This window comes from Rhinolophus sinicus, linkage group LG02, assembly GCF_036562045.2.
Source record: "Rhinolophus sinicus isolate RSC01 linkage group LG02, ASM3656204v1, whole genome shotgun sequence".
Lineage (NCBI taxonomy): Eukaryota > Metazoa > Chordata > Mammalia > Chiroptera > Rhinolophidae > Rhinolophus > Rhinolophus sinicus.
This window is the reverse complement of record NC_133752.1, coordinates 36,953,612-36,976,369: the sequence shown is the minus strand read 5'-3', so window position 1 is coordinate 36,976,369 and position 22,758 is coordinate 36,953,612. Positions and strand designations below refer to the sequence as shown.

At 35.0% G+C, this 22,758-nt stretch overlaps 1 protein-coding gene across 1 annotated transcript in view; it reads right to left on the bottom strand.

Annotated features, from left to right (window-relative positions):
- EIF4E (eukaryotic translation initiation factor 4E) overlaps positions 1-22,758 on the bottom strand; it is a 38,625-nt gene that overhangs the window by 4,953 nt on the left and 10,914 nt on the right. Inside the window, exons 2-4 of the mRNA XM_019741140.2 lie at positions 12,194-12,300; positions 3,080-3,175; positions 863-926 (exon numbers count right to left, since the gene is read on the bottom strand). Coding sequence (XP_019596699.1) covers positions 863-926; positions 3,080-3,175; positions 12,194-12,300 — 267 coding nt within the window. The remainder of the gene's footprint in view (positions 1-862; positions 927-3,079; positions 3,176-12,193; positions 12,301-22,758) is intronic.

Sequence of the window (22,758 nt, the reverse complement as noted above, 5' to 3'; positions counted from 1 at the left end):
ATTCAGCAAATTAGTGACTGCCCTATCTTCTATCATCTGACAAAAACTATTTATAAATCTGAAGGATCCACATTAAGAATTCCTGACAATTCTGGACGTCGGTCTACTCAAATATATAAAGAGATTGGACTGAAATCAATCATAGCATGTGCCCATTGAGTAATATGCTCATTTAATTTCAATTATTTATACTAAAATAGGACAAAATGTATTTATGCTAATGCCTAATAAAGCTAATTTAATTTTTTGTCAAGCATTAGAGCATTAACTATTCTAAGTTTGTGGCAAGATTTCTCAACAGGGCCAGCCTGGTGGCTCAGGCGGTTGGAGCTCCAGTGCTCCTCACTCCGAAGGCTGCCGGTTTGATTCCCACATGGGCCAGTGAGCTCTCAACCACAAGGTTGCCAGTTCAACTCCTCGAGTCCCGCAAGGGATGGTGAGCTGCGCCCCTGCAACTAAGATTTAACACAGCACCTTGAGCTGAGCTGCCTCCTGGATGGCTCAGTTGGTTGGAGCGCGGGCTCTCAACCACAAGGTTGCTGGTTCAACTCCCGTAAGGGATGGTGGGCTGTGCCCTCTGCAACTAGAAACGGCAGCTGGACCTGGAGCTGGGCTGTGCCCTCCACAACTAAGACTGAAGGGACAACAACTTGAAGCTGAACAGCACCCTCCACAACTGAGATTGAAAGGACAACAACTTGACTTGGAAAAAAGTCCTGGAAGTACACACTGTTCCCCAATAAAGTCCTGTTTCCCTTCCCCAATAAAATCTTAAAAAAAAAAAAAAAAAAAAAGATTTCTCAATGAATACCTGAATGGTCTAGTCTTATAAAAAATACGTGAAATCACCAATTAAGCATACCTTAAAAAGTGAGTAGTCACAGCCAGGCATTAAATTACTAGACAACTGGATATGGTTGTACAGACTAGGTAAAAGAAAAGGACAATTATAAACACAGAATATATAACATTGAGTTTAGGTGGTTATATCTACAGTTAGAAAATAAGATAAAAATACAGATTTTTCTATAGTCAATTTCTGAAATGGACTAAACATATCTTAATAATGGTCAGCTCAAGAATCAACATCTGATGATTTTCAAGAAAATTTTAATAATTTTATTGACAAAAATATATTTTGATGTATTAGCTCAATGCATACATAGGTACACCTAAGAAACAGAATAGAGGTATGAGGTGGCTTTAAGTAGATGAAAAATTTATGAGTCTAACGAGTTTTAAATACACAAAAAGACAAATCAAGAGAAAGCAAGATGAATTTTTTGACCATCAGCACTGCATGACTGAAATAAGCCAACATTATTATCCTTAAAGGTATCCAAGAGTGGAGCAGACAATGGTTCCCAAATACCACAGACTGTTACTAATCAGTGAGTATAATAATCATTTTGAGAGCTTAAAAAACAAACAAAACCACTAGTTCGAGGCCTCACTCCTTTGGATTTTAAACCCTTAAATGTGGGGTGGAACCCTGGAATCTGTATTTCTAAATGTAATGGCGCATTTAACAGAATTTTACTACAGATTGGATGAATCCAAAAGGATTCAATGGTTGTTTACTAATAAATTTGCCAGAAAAAAAGTGAGACACTAAGAAGTGACTTAGATATTTACAGAAAGCTGAAGGATTCCTTCATAACTCTAAACTATGGTATGAAAATCTACTACATAACGACATTGCTTACACATAACTGAAGTGTAGGGCAATGTTTTAATTAGAAACACAATTACGTAAACTGATGAAAGCCAAACAAACTAAACAAATGCAAATCTGATTCAGTGGGAGAAATGGTTCAAGACTCTCTTGCTCCTCCTCCATAGACGGGAGACTTTTTATGTTTTAGAGGACTCTTGAATAAATTAGAGAAGAAACCCACGATGTTTTGATGAAGGACAAAACAGAATAACCCGTTAGACAACCAGACCTATGAATTACTGGGGGCTTAGATGTAGTTCTATTACTTAAAAAAAAAAAAAAAAAGTCAATGCTTTCAGTAAAAAGCAACCATTCAAAATGGCTAGCTCACAATTTATAGTTTTAATTATTCTATACTTTTTTTTCCCCAGTGATTCAAATGTATACTAAATGCCCATTATGGGCACAGCACTAGAAATATACAGAAGAATTCTGCTCTGGAGGAAGTATACATATATAAATATTCTGACTATAACCTGTTCTTTTGTGTGGGCAGAATACATTCAGGGGGTTACATTAAAACATAAGAGTAGCATCAATTATTCAGTATATCTGAGATTCAAAAATATACCAGATGCAACAAATCAGAATATTTCAGATAACTGCTAGATAATGTACAGCTTTTAAAAATGTTTTTAACAAATTTTATCTTCCACGTTCTGTTTCTCCCTTAACATTTTCAAGTATGACACACTAAATTAACTTTGTTCTTAGAAAATCAATATTCCAAATCTTCTTGAAAAAGACTTTACAATTTTATATTATATTTTGAAGTCATACAAAGGTTTATGACTCCCAATCTTAACTTTTTGCTAAACCTGAAACATCTTGAAAAAAAATTTCAACTACTCTTGAAGTTGATCACAAAGTATAATGAAATTAATAAAAGATCACTATAGAAACTGTCATCTTTGACAAACCCTTCAGCCTTTGAAATCTCAGAATTTCTGTAACAAGAAATCCCAGATGTTAATACTGAAAATAATTTGCAGAAATGAAGACCTAACAAAGCTCTGGAATATCCCATTATAGGGCAAATGTATCTAGGCAACCAAGAAAGGTGACAAGCTCCAAGAAGTTGTCAAAAGTTCTAGGGGCAATAAAGGGTTCTCAAGCGAAGAATATCTCAGGACAAGGAACAGAGAACATGGAGGGTTAAAGGATGACAGTTCTGAAGCTTTCTAAAACTGATGAGGAATAATCACCAATTCAAACAGTTGTTGAGGAGAGGGACAAACAAAAAGGTAATTTTATAGACGAATATTAACTTTTCATCTTTATTTTCATTTTGTAAATGTGAGGTAAAATGAAAAATTACACACTAATAAAACAACAAACATCCTAAAATGAATGGTTACTTACGCCCAAAAGTCTTCAACAGTATCAAACTTAGAGATCAGCCGAAGGTTTGCTTGCCAAGTTTTGCTTTTATCATTTTTAAAAAACCAGAGTGCCCATCTAAAAATAAAAAGTCAATATGAAAAAATGGCAATATTACATCCACGTTCATTGCAGCATTCTTCACAATAGCCAAAAAGGGGAAGCAACACAAGTGTTCATTGACAGATGAATAATAAACAAAATGTGGTGGAAACATACAGTGTAACTAACATTAATCAGCATTAAAAAGGAAGGAAATTCCGACACTTGCTAAACATGGATGAACATTGAGGACATTTTGTTAAGTGAAATAAACAAGTCCAAAAAGACAAATACTATGATTCCTCTTGTATGAGGTACCTAGAGTCCTCAAATTCATAGACAGAAAGCAGAATGGTGGTTGCCAGGGGCGTGAGGGAAGGGGAATGGGGAGTTGTTTAACAGGTAGAGTTTTGTTTTGCAAGATGAAAGGAGTTCCAGAGACTGATTGCACAACCATGTGGATGCACTTTACTGAACTGAGCACTTAAAAGTTAAAATGGTAAATTTCATGTTTTGTGTATTTTACCAAAATTAAAAGTAAATAAGTAAAAAATTTTAAATGGTAGTTGTTAGTCAAGTGGCAGAAAATAAGTAGTGTTCTCTATTTCTTTCATTTAAAATAGATATGTATTTTGAGCCTAATAAATAAGATTCTCCAGAGACTCATTGGAGGCTCATCCCTCAGGGGAACCTACAGAAATTTAGTAGAGGGATAATTACAGTGTGCTAACTGCTACAACAGTCAAGCACAGGTACTTAAGAAAAACACAGCAAAAACACTTACAACCTGAAAGGAAAATGGGGAACAGCAAAGGTAAGTTTTCAGAGAAACCAAAGAATATAAGCCGAGAGGAAGAAATGGGAGTACTAGAAAGGGAAAAATTATTAAATGTGACTACTCACACACAAATGGGAAAATAACAAAATAAAGCAATTTATTGAGTAATGCTACCACAGATGTTCTACAACAGGTGTGTAAGCTTCTGTATATCTGTATATACTTCTGTTTTAAAAAGTTTTACTCTAATACCTTGAAGATAAACTCATGTCACATCAAAGTCACACTTAAATGTTATCATCCCAAGATGATTCACCTTCAGTAGAATTATATTCTCTGAATTATTATACCAAAAGTAATTCAAAAGGAAATTTCACTTTCGTATCGATAAAAATGTTGTCCGAAGACAAAGTTTCCAAATGGATGTAGTTCATTAACTCTATAACTAATGCTTAATAATCTCAGACAGAAAAATGAGATATATCTTATCATCTACTTGATAATTTTTATTTGTCAATCTACTATAAAAGAAAATAATATAAAAGGCAAAGGCAGAAAATCTATTAAACACACACAAATATTATCCAGCTATAAAAAAGAAAATCTTGCCATTTGCAACAACATGTATCGATCCCAGGGCATTATGCTAAGTAAAGTAAGTCAGACAAATACTGTACAATATCACATGTGGAATCTTAAAAAAGAGAGAAAGTTCATAGAGAACAGATTAGTGGTTGTGGGAGGGGGCAGTGGAGAAGGTCAAAAGGTACAAACTTCAGTTATAAAGTTGGGAAGATAACATCTTAAAAGTTCTCATCACAGGAAAAAAAATTTTGTAACTATGTTTGGTGATAAATGCTAGCTAGACTTACTGTTTTGATCATTTCAGAATACATACAAAATACCAAATCATTATGTGGTTGGTACACCTGAAACTAATATACTAATGTTATATAATATGTCAACCACACTTCAATTTAAAAAATAAAATTAGTTCAGTCTTTTTCTTTACTTCATTCAGCCATTAAACACAAAAACATTTATGCCAAGAAAATAACTAGAAGACTAAGCAAAAATGTACAAGAATGGTCTTAATTTTGGAAAATTTGCAAACATCTTAAAGTGACTCTCAACAGGGATTTCCAAATCAGCAGTTCTCAGAGTGTAGTTTGCAGACCACTAGAGGACCCCAAGACACCTTTCAGCAGCTCTGATGAGTAAAATCTATTTTCCTAATAATGTCAAACCATTTTATTTTCCATTGTGTTGACATTTACATTAATGGTGCAAAAGTAATGATGGTGCTTTAGCAAGAAGGATACAGTGGAACCAAATTGTACAAATATCCACTGTAGCCTTTATTATTACCAACTAGCACAGTAACGTCAGTTTCAGTTAAGAATCCCATTGATGAAGCAGTAAAAACCATTGCTTTCAATCTGTGTACATACGTTTTTCATATTCTGTACAAAAAATACATCCACTGCATACCAAAATACAATTCTTAGGCAATTCCATTTTGAAGCGAACCGGCCACTTTTTTCATGAAATACCATTTTTACTTGAAAGAATGGCCAGCTGATAAACTATTGTTATTTCTTGAAAAATGAACAGCGTGAGCCTGTTGGTTAAAATTTGAGCTTTCAGGAGAAAATCAGAATTTTGGAAAGCCTTGCATGTGTCACTGAGAGCCTGACAACTTATGAAAATGTAAAGACATTTCTGATGAGTTTAGAAGTGACATTAATAAATGTTATTGTTTTTACACTGTATAATAAAAAATGTCAAGTATTTGGGAGATCTACATAACTCATTGAACCAATAGTTTCCAAATGACCAGTATATTGCAAAATTGTGTTATTGGTAAAAAAAAAAAAAAAAGTCAATTTCAGTTGCAAGATAGACCAATGGATTCTAATGTAACAAAGCAGGAAAAGTTCTTGGATATGGTTTCAGGCTCCACATTGCAACTAACCTGTAACAAATCTAGTATCAACGGAAAATATCCATAGTTATTTTGAAAGACTTAAAAGTTTTCCTCCCTTTTCCAACCAAGTAACTGTGTGAGGTCATATTTTCTTATACTTTGAAACAACTTATTTCCAGAGCCTGGATGCAGAAGCAGCTATGAGAATCTAGCCAATTTCTAAGTCACTTGAAGAGATTCACAAAAATACAAAAATGCTCTTCTTCCCACTATATTTTATTTTGAATAACACTTTTTCATAAACCCATTTAACATGTAATGGATACTTTAACTGAATATATAATTTTAGTTTTCTCAGATTTATCTTCTAAGAAATGAAAATAGGTAAAAATCTTCATAACCAAAGCTCTGTGGAATCCTCCATAATTTTTAAGAGTATAAATCAGTCATAAGTCCAAAAAATTTGAGAACTGCTGATTTAAAGGAAACCAAATATATTAATGCAAGAGACTACTATGCAGCTGTTAGGATAATTGTGTGGGTTCTCCTAAAACTGACATGAAACTCAGAAGCCATGAAGGAAAGGTGATATTTGACTACATGAAAATAAAAAGCCTCTAAAAAATAAGTCCATACACAATGTTAAAAAACAAACGATTTTGATAACTCCTTTTCAACCTAATTCCCCTCTTGGATAGGTTAGCATCCATAATATACAATGCTTGGAAATAAACTCCAAGGATAACCCAAGAGAAACAAAATAGACTTAAGAACTAAGCAGACTGTCCACAGTTTGTTTAAAAACACAAATGCTCAATTTCAATATGAAATTGTTTTGAAACTTCAATGAAAGAAATGTAAATTTAAAACAATAATAGTTTTCTCAAATCAGACTAGGACCAATCGAATTGGCAATAATTAGAAAGACTGAGTGTTGGCAAGGATGTAAAAACTAGAAACTCTCAAATTGTTAAAAGTCCAAGCTGGTCAAGAACGATAATTTGGCAGTAACTTACCCTATATATTGGGTACAAAACATACATTATAGCACTGATTTGTAAATAGAAAAAAAAGATCATTATACCTATTTAATGTGAAGCCTGGTAAAATACATGACTTTATATTAATTTACTACAAGGCAGTAGTTTACAATAATAATGCAAAATCTGTACATACAGAGTTAATAGTATGGCCATGGTATAAAAAAAAGTATATATATGCACATTAAAAAGTTTTAGAAGAATACAAATCAAATTTAACACTGACCACTCGAGGAGCAAAGAAAATGGGGAAGAGAATATCTGAGAAAAGCACAGAACTTTTCCTTTATATACTTGTACTCAGCTAATTTAATCATTCTTATAATTATTAGAGGCTATTTTCAAGAATGCAAAATAAATTTTGCAGTATTTTTGAAAAGTGAGAAAACTACCAAAATCTGAACCATAAACCATCTCAGAATATTTTTCCAAATGATATTTATAACTTCTAGAAGTAGAATTGGTAGATCTAAGACGGCACAGTATACCAACACTGTGCTTGCCTCGTCTCCTGAACACGTTAAAATTACAACTAAAATAAACAACAACCAACCTGGAGAACCAACTGAAGTCTAGCTAAACAGAAGATTATAACTAAGGATATAAAGAAGCCACATCAAAACTGGTAGGAGGGGTGCAGACGTGAAACAAGCCAGCTGGAAACCTCTATGTGGCATTTGAAAACTGAGAGGACTATCTCCACCACAGAGGTTCCCCCCAGAGGAGTGAGGGATCCTAGCATCACACCAGGCTTCCCAGCCCAGAGTGCTGGTGCTGGGAAGAGGGGCCTCTACATCTGCCTGTGAATAACAATGGGGAGTCTGATCATCTCAGCAGGAGAGAAGGCTGTGGGAAACCCAGATGTCCTCTTAAAGGGTCCATGCACAGACTCACTTGCTCACAGGCAGAGGGACAGTGACTCCAGGGGCATCAGAGATATACAAGGAAAGACTGAGCTGTGTGGCTTCAGGGTGAGAATTCAAGGGATAGTTCCCTTGAATTGTGGGATTTTTCTCCCATGCAGCCAGCAGGCAGGTGCCATCTTTTCTGTGTTGAGCCCTCCCCCCAACGCCATGGCCAAATCTTAGAATCTGAGTTGGTCTGGTGAGCTCTGCTTGCTCCACCCTGGTGACTCAATGGGACCCCACCCCACCCAACTCTGTTTAACACAGAAGGCTTTATCAGTGGCTGAAGCTTATGGGAGCCAACCACTGACAGCAAACCTGGACGTGTCCTGGCTTTTTACAGAGCTACCCCAGGCCTGGTACTGATAGTAGCTGCCCTCAGTTCAAAGCATGGCCTCTCCCAGGCGTCTCCAAGTTCGGCACAGGGACCAACCATGGATTGTTTTGTAGTTCCTACCAGGTAGTCCCTGGCCAGTCACAGGCAGTGGCTGACCTTGGATTGCACTGGAGCCCCTCCCTAGAGGCCTTGAACCAACATACTTGGAGGCTGGCTTCACATCACAGCAGAGCACCACCCATTTAGCCCCACAAGAGGCACACATAAAGGGCAATCTCAACAGGCACCAGAGCCTGCTGGGGTAAATCCCACTCTATGGAATAAACCCCCTGCATAGCGGCCCATAAGCTGTGATGTAACCAAACCCCACAGCCTCAGGGTCAATCCCACCCACTGATGTGCCAACAGCAAAAACGGCTCAACTACAACAGGAGAGCACACAACCCACACAAGGGATACTCCTGGAACACCTGGCACAGGTGACCAGGAAAACTGTTGCCTCACTGCATAAGGCCACCACTAAGACTGGGAGACGGAGCAGATCTACTTAATACATAGAAACAAACAGAGGCATCCAAAATGAGGAAACAAAGGAATATGTCCCAAATTAAAGAAGAGGAGAAAACTCCAGAAAAAGAACTAAATAAACTCGAGGCAAGCAACCAACCAGAGACAGAGTTCAAAACAATGGTTATAAGGATACTCAAGGAATTTAGTGAGAACTTCAACAAAGAGACAGTAAGCATAAAAAAGGACATAGAAACCATAAAAGAAAAGCAGTCACAAGTGAAGAATACAATAACTGAAATGAAGAACGTAGTAGGAGGAATCACCAGCAAACTAGATGAAGCAGAGGATCGAATCAGTGATTTGGAAGACAAGGTAGCAGAAAATATCCACTTGGAACAGCAAAAAGAGAAAAGAATCCAAAAAACAAGAGGAGAGTTTAAGAGGTCTCTGGGACAACATCAAACATCCCTACATTTGTATCAGAAGGAGAAGAGAGACAGCAAAGAATTTAAAACCTATTTGAAGAAATAATGACCAAAAACTTCCTTAACCTGGAAAATGAAATATACATACAAGCCTAGGGAGCACAAAGAGTCCCAAATAAGATGAACCCAATGAAGCCAAAACCAAAATACCTCATAATTAAAGTGCCAAACGTTAAAGACAAAGAATCTTAAAAACAGGAAGAGAAAAGCAGTTAGTTGCCTACAAGGGAGCTCCCATAAGACTGTCAGCTGATTTCTCACAGAAACTTTGCAGGCCAGAAGGGACTAGCACGAAATATTCAAAGTGATAAAAAGCAAGGACCTACAGCCAAGATTACTCCACCCAGCAAGGTTATCATTTAGAATCAAAGGAGAAATAAAGAGCTTCCCAGACAAGGAAAAGCTAAAGGAGTTCATCACCACCAAACCAGAATCACAAGGAATTTTGGAGAGACTTAACATGGAAAAAAAAAAAAAGATAAAAAATATGAATAAAATGACAATAACTGTGTATGATCAACAGTTTAAATGTGAATGGATTAAATGCTCCAATCAAAAGATAGGGTGGCTGAATGGATAAGAAAACAAGACCCTTATGTATGCTGCCTACAAAGGACTCACTTCAGATCAAAAAGTCCACACAGACCAAAAGTAAAGGGATGGAAAAAAAAAAAAGCTGGAGTAGCAATACTTACACCTGACAAAATAGACTTTAAAACAAAAGCTATAACAAGAGACAAAAGAAGGACCCAATAATCCCACTTCTGGGTATTTATCTGAAGAAACCCAAAACACTACTTCAAGAGGATGTGTGCATCCATTATGTTTATTGCAGCATTGTTTACAATGGCCAAGACGTGGAGGCAGCCTGCATGTTTGTCAATGGAAAAATGGAAAAAGAGGTGGTACATGTATACAGTGGAATATTGCTCAGCCATGGAAGGGAATGGGTTCTTGTCATCTGTGGCAGCACGGATGGACTTGGAGGGTATTGTGCTCAGTGTCAGATAGAGAAAGACAAATGCAATGTGAAATGTGATTCTGTTTATAAGTGGAATCTAAAGAACAAAATAAACAAACAAAATAGAAATAAACTCACAGAAATAAAACATTTTGATGGTTGTCAGATGGGAGGAGGGCTGCGTGGGTGGGTGAAAAAGGGGAAGGGATTAAGTACAAGTTGGTAGTTACAAAATAGTGATGGGGATGTAAAGTTAAAACACAGAGAATATAGTCAATAATACGGTACTAACTATGTATAGTGCAAGGTGGGTACCAGACTAGTCAGGGGGATCACCTCTTAAATTATACAAATGTCTAACCACTATACTGTGCAACTTAAAATTAATATAAAATTATATTGAATGTCAACTGTAATTGAAAAATTAAAAGGGGGGAAGGTGAAGGGCAGTAAGAGATCCAATTTTCCAAGGAGATGTAATGTCAGCATGGGGAATACAGTCAATAATATTGTGATAGCATGGTACGGTGTCAAATGGTTGCTGGTCTTATCACAGTGATCACTTCTTTAGGTATATGAATTTTGAATAACTATGGTGTACCCCTGAAACTGATATAATGTTGTATGTTAGCTATATTTTTAAAGAAAAATCTTTTTTAAAAAGCAGAAGAATAGAGAAATTATAGAGAAATTGAAATCCTCAGAGACTTCATTTAAGGATTTAATCAGTTTGTTTTCTGATGGGGACACTTTTCAGAAATCTCAAGATTTCACTCAAGCTATGAGGAGTACCTGCCTTTATTACTTCTTCCTACGATAACAGCAACACTAAGAACTGTGTTCACATACAGCCAGAAGGCATACAAAGGTAGCTTTTTAAAGATACCACTGAAAAGATGAAAAAATACTAAGGATTTTGTTGTTATTGGTTAGGTTGAACTATATGAAATTCCCACTAATCAATTGTTCCACTTAATACCTTTGGTACAGTGTTTTCCTGAGGAAGGATTTTACCCTTTATGGAGTATTAGACCTTTGATCCCTCACTCACTCGCTGACAATCCCCAATGGCTAAAGAACTGATACTTTCCTCACTAAAGGATATACTAAACCATAGATCTCCTATGAAAAAATGACGTAAGACACGTTTGGACTATTATTTCAGTAGGTCTATGATAATGAAGAATAGATTAAAAATATCCAGGTTATAAAGGGAAAATATACTTTTCAGATACATGAAACTAAACTATAGACAGGCTTATGGAATCTTTAAAGTAAATAGAGTAAAAGGTGGGAATGGGGGAATGAAAGAAATTGAAATACTTAAATACCTTCAGAAGTCAATTCGAATTTACTTTCCTCCAGATTATAATACAATGTTTACGTGTTGCCATTTTCTTCCCACCATCAACTCTCAATGAATTCACGTTAATTTTCATTATATAAACCAGAAAGGCAATTAAGTAGAATTACAAACATACTGGGAAGGGGTAGCGTGAAATTGGGGAAACCTCCAGAGTCCAAATCTCCTAGCTCTCTCTTTTCTCCTTTATAGTCCAACTTCAAGTTGCCTATTCTTGCTCTATATATTTTTGTATACTTTCTATTCACCCTTGAAACTACTCCAATCTTTTTTCCATTATATACACGCTATTAAACTTTCTCCTATGTTAGCAAGGACTTTTTTAAATCATTCAATTCAATGCATATTTGACCTTCTGTGACATACAATTTATGTAGTTCATATGTCTATATCCTTCATGGGCATTCTCCCTCAAAAAAAAAAAAAAAAAAATTCCCTATATGCTGATATCCCAAGCCTCTGTCCTGGGTCAAGTTCACTTCTTAAAAGAACTCATTTATTAATGTGGTTTCAATTACTATCACCAATTACTGATGAATTTCAAACCAATTATCTCCACCAGTTCTCCTTTCTGAGTTCAAGACTCACATATAAAAATGCTTGTTAGACATGGGTCATCCAAGTGAAAATGGAATCCTCAACCTGACATATCTAAAATTACTCTCATCTAACCTTTTCCTCCAAACCTGTCTTGTTTACCATTTACCTTGTTGCCTATGTCAATAAACATATGCTTCAGAAAGCTTACCTGTTCTGTAAAGGATGTTTAATATAGTGTTCCGGGTTAGCAACCTCCTGATTAGACTCTGTTTTCTCTTCTTCTGTAGGCGGGGGATTAGGAGTAGGGGTGGTTTCCTAGTGGAAAATAATAAACATTATTTAAAATTTCTTAACACATTTATGACAGCAATACTCTAAACTTAAACCAATAGTGCCAACATTTTAAGGAGAAGAAATTACAACAGAAGCATTTCACACAATAGACCACGTACCAACCTTTAAGAAAAGCCCGACTCCCCATTCTAGCATACCTTCGTTAACAGCAAAGGGTTTCTCAAATTTAAAACATACTGTGTTTGCCCGAAAATAAGACCTAGCTGGACAATTATCTCTAATGCGTGTTTTGGAGCAAAAATTAATATAAGACCCAGTCTCACATTGTATTATACAGTAATTTATGTTATTATTATATTGTATATATTATAAGACTGGGTCTTATATTAATTTTTGCTCCAAAAGACACATTAGAGCTGATTGTCCAGCTAGGTCTTATTTTCAGGGAAACACGGTAATAACAATACTATATATAGCTACCTTCCATTTACAAGTTTTAACAGCAGAAAGATTATTAGAGACCATGAAGAGTATAGTAAGTACAATACAGGAGCATTTGAGATCTTGCTGTCCAGCATATGTCATCAGTTTGGCCCAAATAAACTCATATATATATATATATATATATATATATATATATATATATATATATATATATATATATAAACTGTACTACAATAAGAAAAAACATTTTATAAAGTGTCAAGCCAATTCTACACATTAAGGTCCTTGCCTTCATGCCATACTATTATGACATATGGTAACTTAAAAGTTCAGCAACTTCTGTCATTTCCAATTGGCCCTATGCAAAAAAGCTGGACATTGGTTTGAACTTAAATCTTCTTCTAGGTTAGACATAATTAATATTGTCATCTAATATCAGAAAAGAAAGGAGCCTGGGTATAACAGACATTCTCCACGTAGCTCAATGTAGCTCTTCATCCTATTATAAAATTGGTGTCAACAGAGAGCCAAGGAAAGTCACCAGAAGCTGAAACAAAAGCTGATATAAGTGGCGGGGTGGGTGAGGCGGGGCACGGTGGTACTGAAACAAGAGTTTAGGCATCAGATTTAAATTGAACCAGCTAAATAGATATTTTGTTTACATCAACAAGATTGTGTAATCAGAGGTGTATGATCTAAAAGATCTCAGCAGATAAGCAGTAAGTACTTATTTTACAAAGTACATTTTTCTTGCCAACATGACATGTCCAGAAACTACTTTCTGCTAGCTTATAAAGTCACTCATAACAGGGAGCTGTCTTAAAATTAATGATGGTCTCCAGAGACACTCTCAATGAATAGAGAAAATAAGGGACAGTTAGAGCTTGACAAGGTAGGGGGGCTTTGTGGGACAGTGTAAAAAGTGAGCTGCAGTGGAGAGAGCCTCAAAAATCTCTGTAAAAAAATCCCTTATAGGTCCTTGGCTGACTCCTAAAATGGGATGTTCATAGTGCAACTCTGGGGGTGCCTAGCAGAGAAGAGTTGAGTCAAGACTTCAGAGGCTGAACATGATTAGGAAGACTGAGTTCAGACCCAGCCAGAGTGCGTGGGTGGAAACCTTCAATTTTCAAATGAAATTCTAGGAATTTCATACCCTAGGAATAAGGTGAAATACATCTGCCTAATAAATCCTAAAATCAATCCCTGACAGGAGATCAAAGGAATCTGCCTATAAATGCCTTCAAGAACCAAACTCTACACTCTTCAGAGGGTGATTAAAACAATCCTGAGCCTCTATGAATATTATCTACAATACCCAGCAAACAAACATTCCTAAATATTCAAAAAATTTGTTTAAAGTAACTAATATTCAAGAGATTCAATTGTTCATTGAAAGATACTCAGATATCCAGATAACAGAACTGGCAAAGACTTAATAACTATGATTACTAAGGTAAAACAGAAGAAAAGATAGTATAAAGAGATGAAAACAAAAATGAAAGCATTTGAAAAGGAACTTGAAATCTATTTTTAAAAAGAATCAAATAGATATTATGGAACTTCCAACTATAATCCAAAATTAAGAGCTCATTGAATGAGTTACAACAGACTGAACTCAACAGATTGTAGGATTGAATTCAAAGATGGGCCAATAAAAAATATTCAAACAAACACAGAAGGGGGAATAGTAAGAAACAGGTGGAAGATGATTATAAAGTTCAAGGACAAAAAGAGGAGAAGAGAACAGGACAGAAGCAAGACAGAAAGAAATAATAACCAAAACTTAACCAAATCTCATCAGAAATTCCAAGTCACGGATTTAAAGAGCTCAGGGAACTCAAAATAGTGTAAATACAAACAGAACAACACCTGAGCACATCTGACTCTACTGAAAACTAAAGATGAAGAGATAATATTAAAAGCAGTCAGGAAAGGAAAAAAACACATACACATTACATTCACAGGTACAGTAAGAATAACAGCTAACTTCTCAACAGTAACTATGCAAGTCATAAGACAACAAAATGACATCTTGGTGCTGAAAGAAAAAACTGTCAACATAGAATTTGGTGCTTAGGAAAAAAAAAAAATCCTTCAGAAATGGAGAAATAAAGAGATTCACACAGACACTGCTGCTCCCCCCCCCCCCCACACGTCCCACCACCACCTACCAGGAAGTCCAAAAAAAGAGGAACACCAAAGGAAAGTCTTTAGGCTGGGGGGGGGGGGGAATCCCAGAAGGGAGCATGGAAGTACAAAAAAGAATGAAAAACACTGGTTAAGTATTGGGTAAATAGATAAACGGCTATTAATAGTTTAAAGGAGCAATAATGATGACTATGGAGTTTTTTAATATAATAACAATGATCCTACCAAAGGGTTGGGCATATATGATTTTGTGAGGTTGGGTGTGTGATTAAAACACATTCTTCCTCCCAAAGTTAAGTACTGTAAATTCTCTTATCTAAGGAAAAAATAAAAAGGCAAAAAAAATTTATTCGTAAGTTCAAAATCCTCATTACAAGCCAAAACTTCACATTTACTTATTCCTATTACCTCAGCAGTATATTAAAAAAACAACAACAATGAACTACATACAGCCTAAGTAATTACAAGTTTCATGGGGTCCAAAATGTTACCCTCTAACTCTTAGTATTTTCCTGTCTTTTCTGTTACTCGACTTTTCACCATTGGAAGAATGACGGAAGACTTAGATGGTATCAAAAAGGTCTCTGGACACAAAGGAACTAAAAAAGCAGGTAATAATCTCAGGGGGGAAATTATATAATAAGTTCCTAGAATTAAAAGTTTACTTTAAAAAAAAAATCCTAATTTAATTGACGTTTTGATAATATATAATTTTGAGTTTTTCCTGTAACTCAAATAAAAATAGCTGCTCATCTTTAAGTAAATACATGTGGATGTATCAATTGATAAGTATACTGATTTAAAATCTTTCAGTCTTTACTTTTAATATTTTAAATAAACATTTTACATTTTAAGACAATGTTCTAAAACACTGAAAAAAATGTTTATTAACCACAATTATTTTTTCAGTATTTGAAATCTTTTCAAATCTTTTAAATAAGCATAGTGTTGATGTTTCTTTTAGCCTTTTAAGTTACTATCTACAGTTTAATGGTCTTGTGTTCAAATTTTTTAACTTACACAAATTTCTCAAACTCTCCTCCTAAAGCAAAACTGTTTTATTAGCCAACTGTTTACGAGGATACAAAATACTCATATACTCTATGAAAATACTCATTCACATGGCACGGAGACCAAATCAAATAAGATTTAGAAATCAATTCCTGATGGAAATTGCTTATGAACACATTAATATTAAAAAGCATATAATGAGGGTGTATTTTCTCAGTACAAATTTCTCATTTAGGTCTCATTTTGCTATGACCAGATTTATTTCAACAATTCATTCTTAATCAGCAAAAATTTAAACCCAACACCATTCACCCTGTACGTTTCTGGATTTTGTAATTAAGTTGTAAATTACTGCAAAGGAAAAAAAATTGTTTGAGACTGTGGAGGCATGCCTCATTACCAAGTCATTTTCTATTCATTTCTTTCAACTTATTATTTTGTTGTTAGAAAACCTCCTAACTTCAATTTAAATAATCAGGATGCTTTTTGTTATTTTCAACTTAGATGGAAAAAACAAACAAACACCCAACAATATCCATTTAGAATGTTATTTAAAACTTCCAGGCTAATTCTATGGGGGTGGTCCATTCTATGGGGAAAAGTCCAGTTCCTATACCTTTTGAATCTATGGTAACATATACAATGAGAAATGATGTGCAGAATGATGGTCATGTTGTAGTAAGTTCTTCAATCAAAACGTGATTTATAATTATGGGCCAAATATATATAAAAATAAAAATACTTTATTTTTAAAAGAACCATAACAAAAATGCTTTCAGGTTAGTCCTCAGTTAAGCATAAACCTCAATTAACTATAACAAATCTTCAATTTTTTTCATTATGTCTTTAATTCACTAAGTATTTAAATATAAATTGAACTTCACATAAAATTATTTTGAAATTGTATCTCCTCTTAAAAGTCTTTGTAAGGTTATTAACTAATGAGGTATATGAGACAGGATCAACAGGATCACCACTAAAAGGAGGACTATGTGATACTTATATCACCAACTCCACAAAATTTTCCCTGGTGTTTTTATGGAATATGTTAAAACAAAACCTGACTTAATCACACATTTTTCAATTATGTAAGACTGTCAAAAAAATGTAAAGGGAATAATGATATAATCTGTATGGGAACTAAAAATTATATTTTACAAAATTGTTATTTTTATAGTTACTTCCTATAGAGCACACAGTAAAAATAGTTTTAAATTTACATTCAGTTTAAAACAAAATTCTTACAGCCAAGTCACACAACATCCCTCTCTTCTCTCAGCTTGGTGATCTCCCCCATAAGAAAATTTCACTGGAAATTACATCTGAAATATCCACGAAATTTCATTGAAAATTGCATCTGAAATATCCACGTTTTACCAGTATTTCTAGGTTAAAAAATTACCCAAAGCAGGAAATGCTAATTTGACAGATATGGCTATTGTCAAATTAATTAAACACATTTTTAATGCACTTGAAAAACCACTGTAGAACACATTTCAGGTGGGTAGACTAGAAGATGTAAAGCCTTGAGATGGTGGCGTGTTTATCTAGAAGGTGGTAAGGCACCAGTGAGACTGAAAGGGTACCTGAAATCAGACAGAGCTAGGATGGCAGGCTGGGGTGAGATTGTGAAAGGCCTCAAAGGTCGGGCTAAAAGTACTTTTCAGCTTGTGAGCAATGGAGGCCATTAACTGACAGGTCAAAGTGATTAAATACAGATGACAAATAAGGAAACAAAAAACAACTAGTTTAAATGCAAAATATTAAACCTGGTTTTGGATTTGCTGAGTTTATGAGATTCAAATAAAAAATGTGCAACATTACAATTTAGTGGTCTCGGGATTCAGTAGCTGTTAACAACAGAAAGCTGAGGAAGAAAAAAAGCTGAGCAAGGGTGGGACGAGTCTAAACAACTAGTTGTAAAGAATCTCAACTTTGTATACATTGCAAAAATCAACACATGTATCAGGCATAATATTAAGGTTGTGAGACACTCCTAATATTATAAAGCTAGATATTTCCCAAATCTAGCAACATTTCGGTGGGTTTTTTCCTAATCTGACTAAAGTTTAGATTCTTGCTTCTCACTATGTCAAATTTACACAGCTTAAATTCCAAAACCATGGTGTGCTTTTCCATGGTTATTAATATTCAGTATTTCTCAACCCAAAAACACAAACTATCTCTTTTATAAATAATAATGAGTCTTTCCTTCATGACACCCAACTTTTGTCCTCCATTACTTCACTAAAAAAAGATTTACTTCGAAAAATTCCCAGGACTTTTTCCCCAAGTGAGGACATCACTTAAGCCTTAATTTGAAGTATGCAAAAATCAATTGTTTTCCTGACACTAACAATGGTTTGAAGCAGTGACTCAAAGTGTGGTCCACAGAATTCTACACGTTATAGCCTACAGTCAGGTTAAGTATAGAAACAGAAAGTAAACATTTGGAAAATTTTCCAGCAATTTGACAGTACTTTTATGTCTATCAAAACAAACACCAAATTCAAGTTTATATTTTGTACGCAATTTTCATCTTTATCCTATTTTTAACATTTTACAAAAACACTATATTGGAAATTGCTTAAAAACAAACTAGTTTTTTACCAGAGTATACAAAGCAGTGGTTTAGATCACATACTCTGGAGCCATGCTAGCCAGGCTGGAATCCCAGCTCTGCCATTCATAGTTGCATAATTTTGGGCAAGTTCAAAGTCACAGCACTAAATAATGGATAACAATACTATTGGTAATCCACCTCCAACAGCACTTCCTTTTACTCCTCCTTCCTTGCTTCACTACTGTTTCAACTGAATTGGAAAGACCATTTGTAGTCTAAATAGAAATGTAAATGCTGCAAAAAGACAGATGCAATTATCTCTACAGGTTACTAATCCAACATTTCAGTTACGGAAAGCACCACATACATTAAATAAAGATATAAAATAATAAGGATAAGCAAAGTAAGAAAAGGATGATGGCTTTACGATTTTTTAAAGTGGTAACACTAGCGCTCACACATCCCCCCAAACTGAATTTGTACTCGATAGGCAACATTTACAAACTATCAAGCAAGGTGCTATATATTTTTATATACATTATTTCAACATATTATCTCAATACATTCAATCTTCACAATACTGTGAAACTACTATTCTCTCCACTCTTCAAATCTAAGCCCTTGGAGATTCAAATCCAAGACCGTCAGTGTTTGTGGCTAGGGCTACCTTATGTCCTAGTTTTACTTGTTTGTTGCTTCAGCATTATTATTACTAGCACCCTCTTCACTCTCAAAAGTACCCAGACTTGGATGCTTGTATGCTGTTCTCCAGGTCCTCTTTCCCGCCAGCATAACCCCACAGCACGTACTACTCAACTGCACCCCAGCCTCAGGCTCAGCACCTTCGCCATCTTACAGTACACACCACTGCCAATATCGACTGGAAAAAAGGTGTGAAGGGTACCCCTCCACCTCCCCCAACACACACACACACACAATCCCACTAAGATAACAGCAAGTGAATGCCAAGATTAATTACAGTGAGTAGTATGCAAGACGCATACTAAATGCCTATGTGGTCAAATGTCTCAGAAACACAAGTAAGTGTAAAATGAAAGCCTCTCTCTTATGGATACAAATAACCAATTCTGAGGAGATAATTATTTAATACAAGATACATAAACAGACTTCATATTTTACTCTTCCTTTTAGTTTCCAAACATTCAGTTCCCAGGTCTCTTTTCAGCAAAAGATGAATTTCCCCCAGCGGCCTCCTATATGTAAATGAGTATAATGAATTAAGTAGTACACAAGAACAAGTAGATTCTCACCACGTGCCTTGTAAGGAATGAAAAATTTAGTGTGAACACTGAAAATTAGCACAAATAATTAAATCAATTGTCTTGGTTTTTAGTTTTCAAATATGTATCTATAGTAAAGGAATACCAACTAATCTGACATCACTCATCAAGAAAGTGTGGCTGTGGATTCTGCACGTCTTCTTCCTTGTCTGTAACAAAGATTAAGATGGTGATCTAAACTAAAAAGTTGAAGTAGAAAAACAACGTAATGGAGATTTAGCAAAATATAAAGACTTTAAATTTAATGTACTGCTCAGATGGAGAATGTTTTCATGCAAAGGACTGTGAGACCCCCATATATCAATTCTGATTCAAAAGGCAGTACTTTTTAATAGCTGTTCAATCTACTTAAATAACAATAACCCAATTAACTGACTAAAATTAATGAGTAGCACCAGATTCTTAAGTGAACAGAGTTGATTAAGTTTGTTGCACCACAGCTAAAAATTTACATTTCTGAAGAGACAGCAAGTTATCCTTAACTACATTTTAACAATATAAAAAAATCCCTACAGACCACACTTGAACTTCTGACCTTCTAGTACAGAATTTTAAAACTTGGATGCACATATCCTTAACTCTTAAATACTAGAAAGACTTATAAGCATCTTGCTACATTTAAAATAAACTAATTCTTAAGGTAGCACTAATATCTGTCAACCAAATTACTCTGCACATCTTACGTAGCTTAGGACAAAATTACAAATCTAGAAAGTAAAGTGTGGTAATAGAGACATAAATAAACATGTGATCTAGAATAACAAGGCTAATTAAAAAAACTTAAATGTCAATGCTACTTAAACCAAAGGCTACCAGAAGACTCACATTTAAAAATAACTATGGAAAGGCTTATAAAAAATAAATAAATTTTTGGGGGAAAAAAGAAAGGCTTATGTAAGTTCAACATTATACAAAAGTTAAAAGTACTTCAAAATATACTAAAATGACGCCAGGACAAGCATTTACAGTGCACAAAATTATACCGGTTCCAGTAACGTGGTAATTTCTATTTCAGTTATTCTTTAATAAGGTTTATAATTACGATCTGAAAGGCAAACATTTTAACAAATTTAACTACTGCTTCTAAGTTTATTCCTTTCAAAATTTTGAAAAGCCTAAGTGAAATGTAATGATATTAATGTTAGTTTTAAAAAATAAATCTTTACATGTCAGTTAAATAATCAGTTAAATCATTCTAAATTCTATTAGTTTTTTAAAAGTCCTACAATGTTAAAAGTTAACGGTTAAAATTTCAATGTAAACTACAGTTTGAATAAGAAAAATTGAATTTGTCCTTTTATACGACAAGTATTTAAATCATCTTTCAAACGAAATCAACCTATTATTTCTTTAAAAAGTTAGAAAAACAGGATATAGTCAGTTTCCAATGTCCCCAGGTTTACAGTAGATTAGATCCTTCCACTGACTGAGCTTAAGTAATGATCAAGCTTCCAAGTATAAAAAGATCTACATTCTTTGGGCCAGTAATTACACTTCTCAGGGATTTCTTCAAAGAAACTGTCAGGACAGTGTTTCATATATTGTATAGTAGTAAATGAAAGTAGAGACAATATCTGTATCAAAAGACACAACCAAATGGTAACATAAACCATGGTGTTCATGATGGCACTAAAAGTGATGTTTGGAAAGTTATTTTAAAATGCTAATGTAAATGTGGGGGAAAGCAGGTTACATAAATTATAAGCAGTGAGCACTTTACTTTTCTGGGGAGAGAGATCCTTTATTTTTAATGTAAGAAGTCCTAAATAAACTGTAGTCCAGCCAATGGAATATCCCGCACTAAAAAGAAATGCGCTATCAAGCTGTGAAGACACAGGGAACCTTAAACACGTATTACTAAGTGAAAGAGGCCTATCTGAAAAGGCTACAAACTATATGATTCCAACTGTATGACATCTTGGAAATGACACACTTATGGTGACAGTAAAGAGATGAGAGGTTGCCAGAGGTTAAGAGGGATGACTAGGCAGAGAACAGGATTTTCAGGCAGCGAAACTACTCTGTATATGATACTACAGTGGTAAATATATGCCATATACACTTGTCCAAACCCATAGAATGTACAAGAGTTAATCCTAATGTAACCTATGGACTTGGGGTGATAATGAAGTGTCAATGTAGGTTCCCCCAATGTAACACATGCACCTCTCCAGTGTGGGATACTGACAGTGGAGAAGCTGTGCACATGGGAGGCGTGAGGTATACTGAAACCCTCTGCACCTGCTGCTCAAATCTGTAGTGAACCTAAAACTACTTTAAAAAACAAGGTCTATTTAAAAGGAAAAGAAAAAAGGCACAGAGAGGGATATGGTGAGAAAAAAGAATGCACAAACAAGTAAGCCAAAATACTAAACACCTAGTTGTTGGAATTACTGATTTTTATTTTCCTCATACCAACTTAAATGTTTCAAATTTGTTATAACCAAATTATACTGAAGCTCAAATATATACTTAAGTCTACAAGGCACAAACAAAATGGTGAAAATTTAAATTAAAAAAATTATTACAGTGAAAGACACATTGCCATTAATCTCTCAAAATACTTCCCCTCGCTTCGCACACTTATTCCATCATTCTTGCCACTTTTCTGAAACAGTTCTGGAAGCCTTCTTTCATGTTTTTAGTTGCACTATCATGGCTGCCTTGATGTCCTGAATCATTTTGACTTTGGGGAAGAACCAGAAGTCGCAGGGTGCCAGATCCGGTGAATAAGGTGGATGAGGACACACCCCAATATTTTTATGTGACAGAAATTGCCATATACCAGAAGCCACGTGTGAGACGGAGCATTATCATGATGGAGGATGACTTATGGCACACTTTAAAACTCACCTTCTCTCAACCGTAACTCACCCCCAACTGACTGCACCAAACAAGTTGAAACTTGTCACACACTGTGACGAAGGTTCGACAAGCCGCTTTGTGTACTGAAGATCCCACCTTTCCATGGGATGGCATTAGCTGCAGCATTCACCGTATCTTTTTGATCAC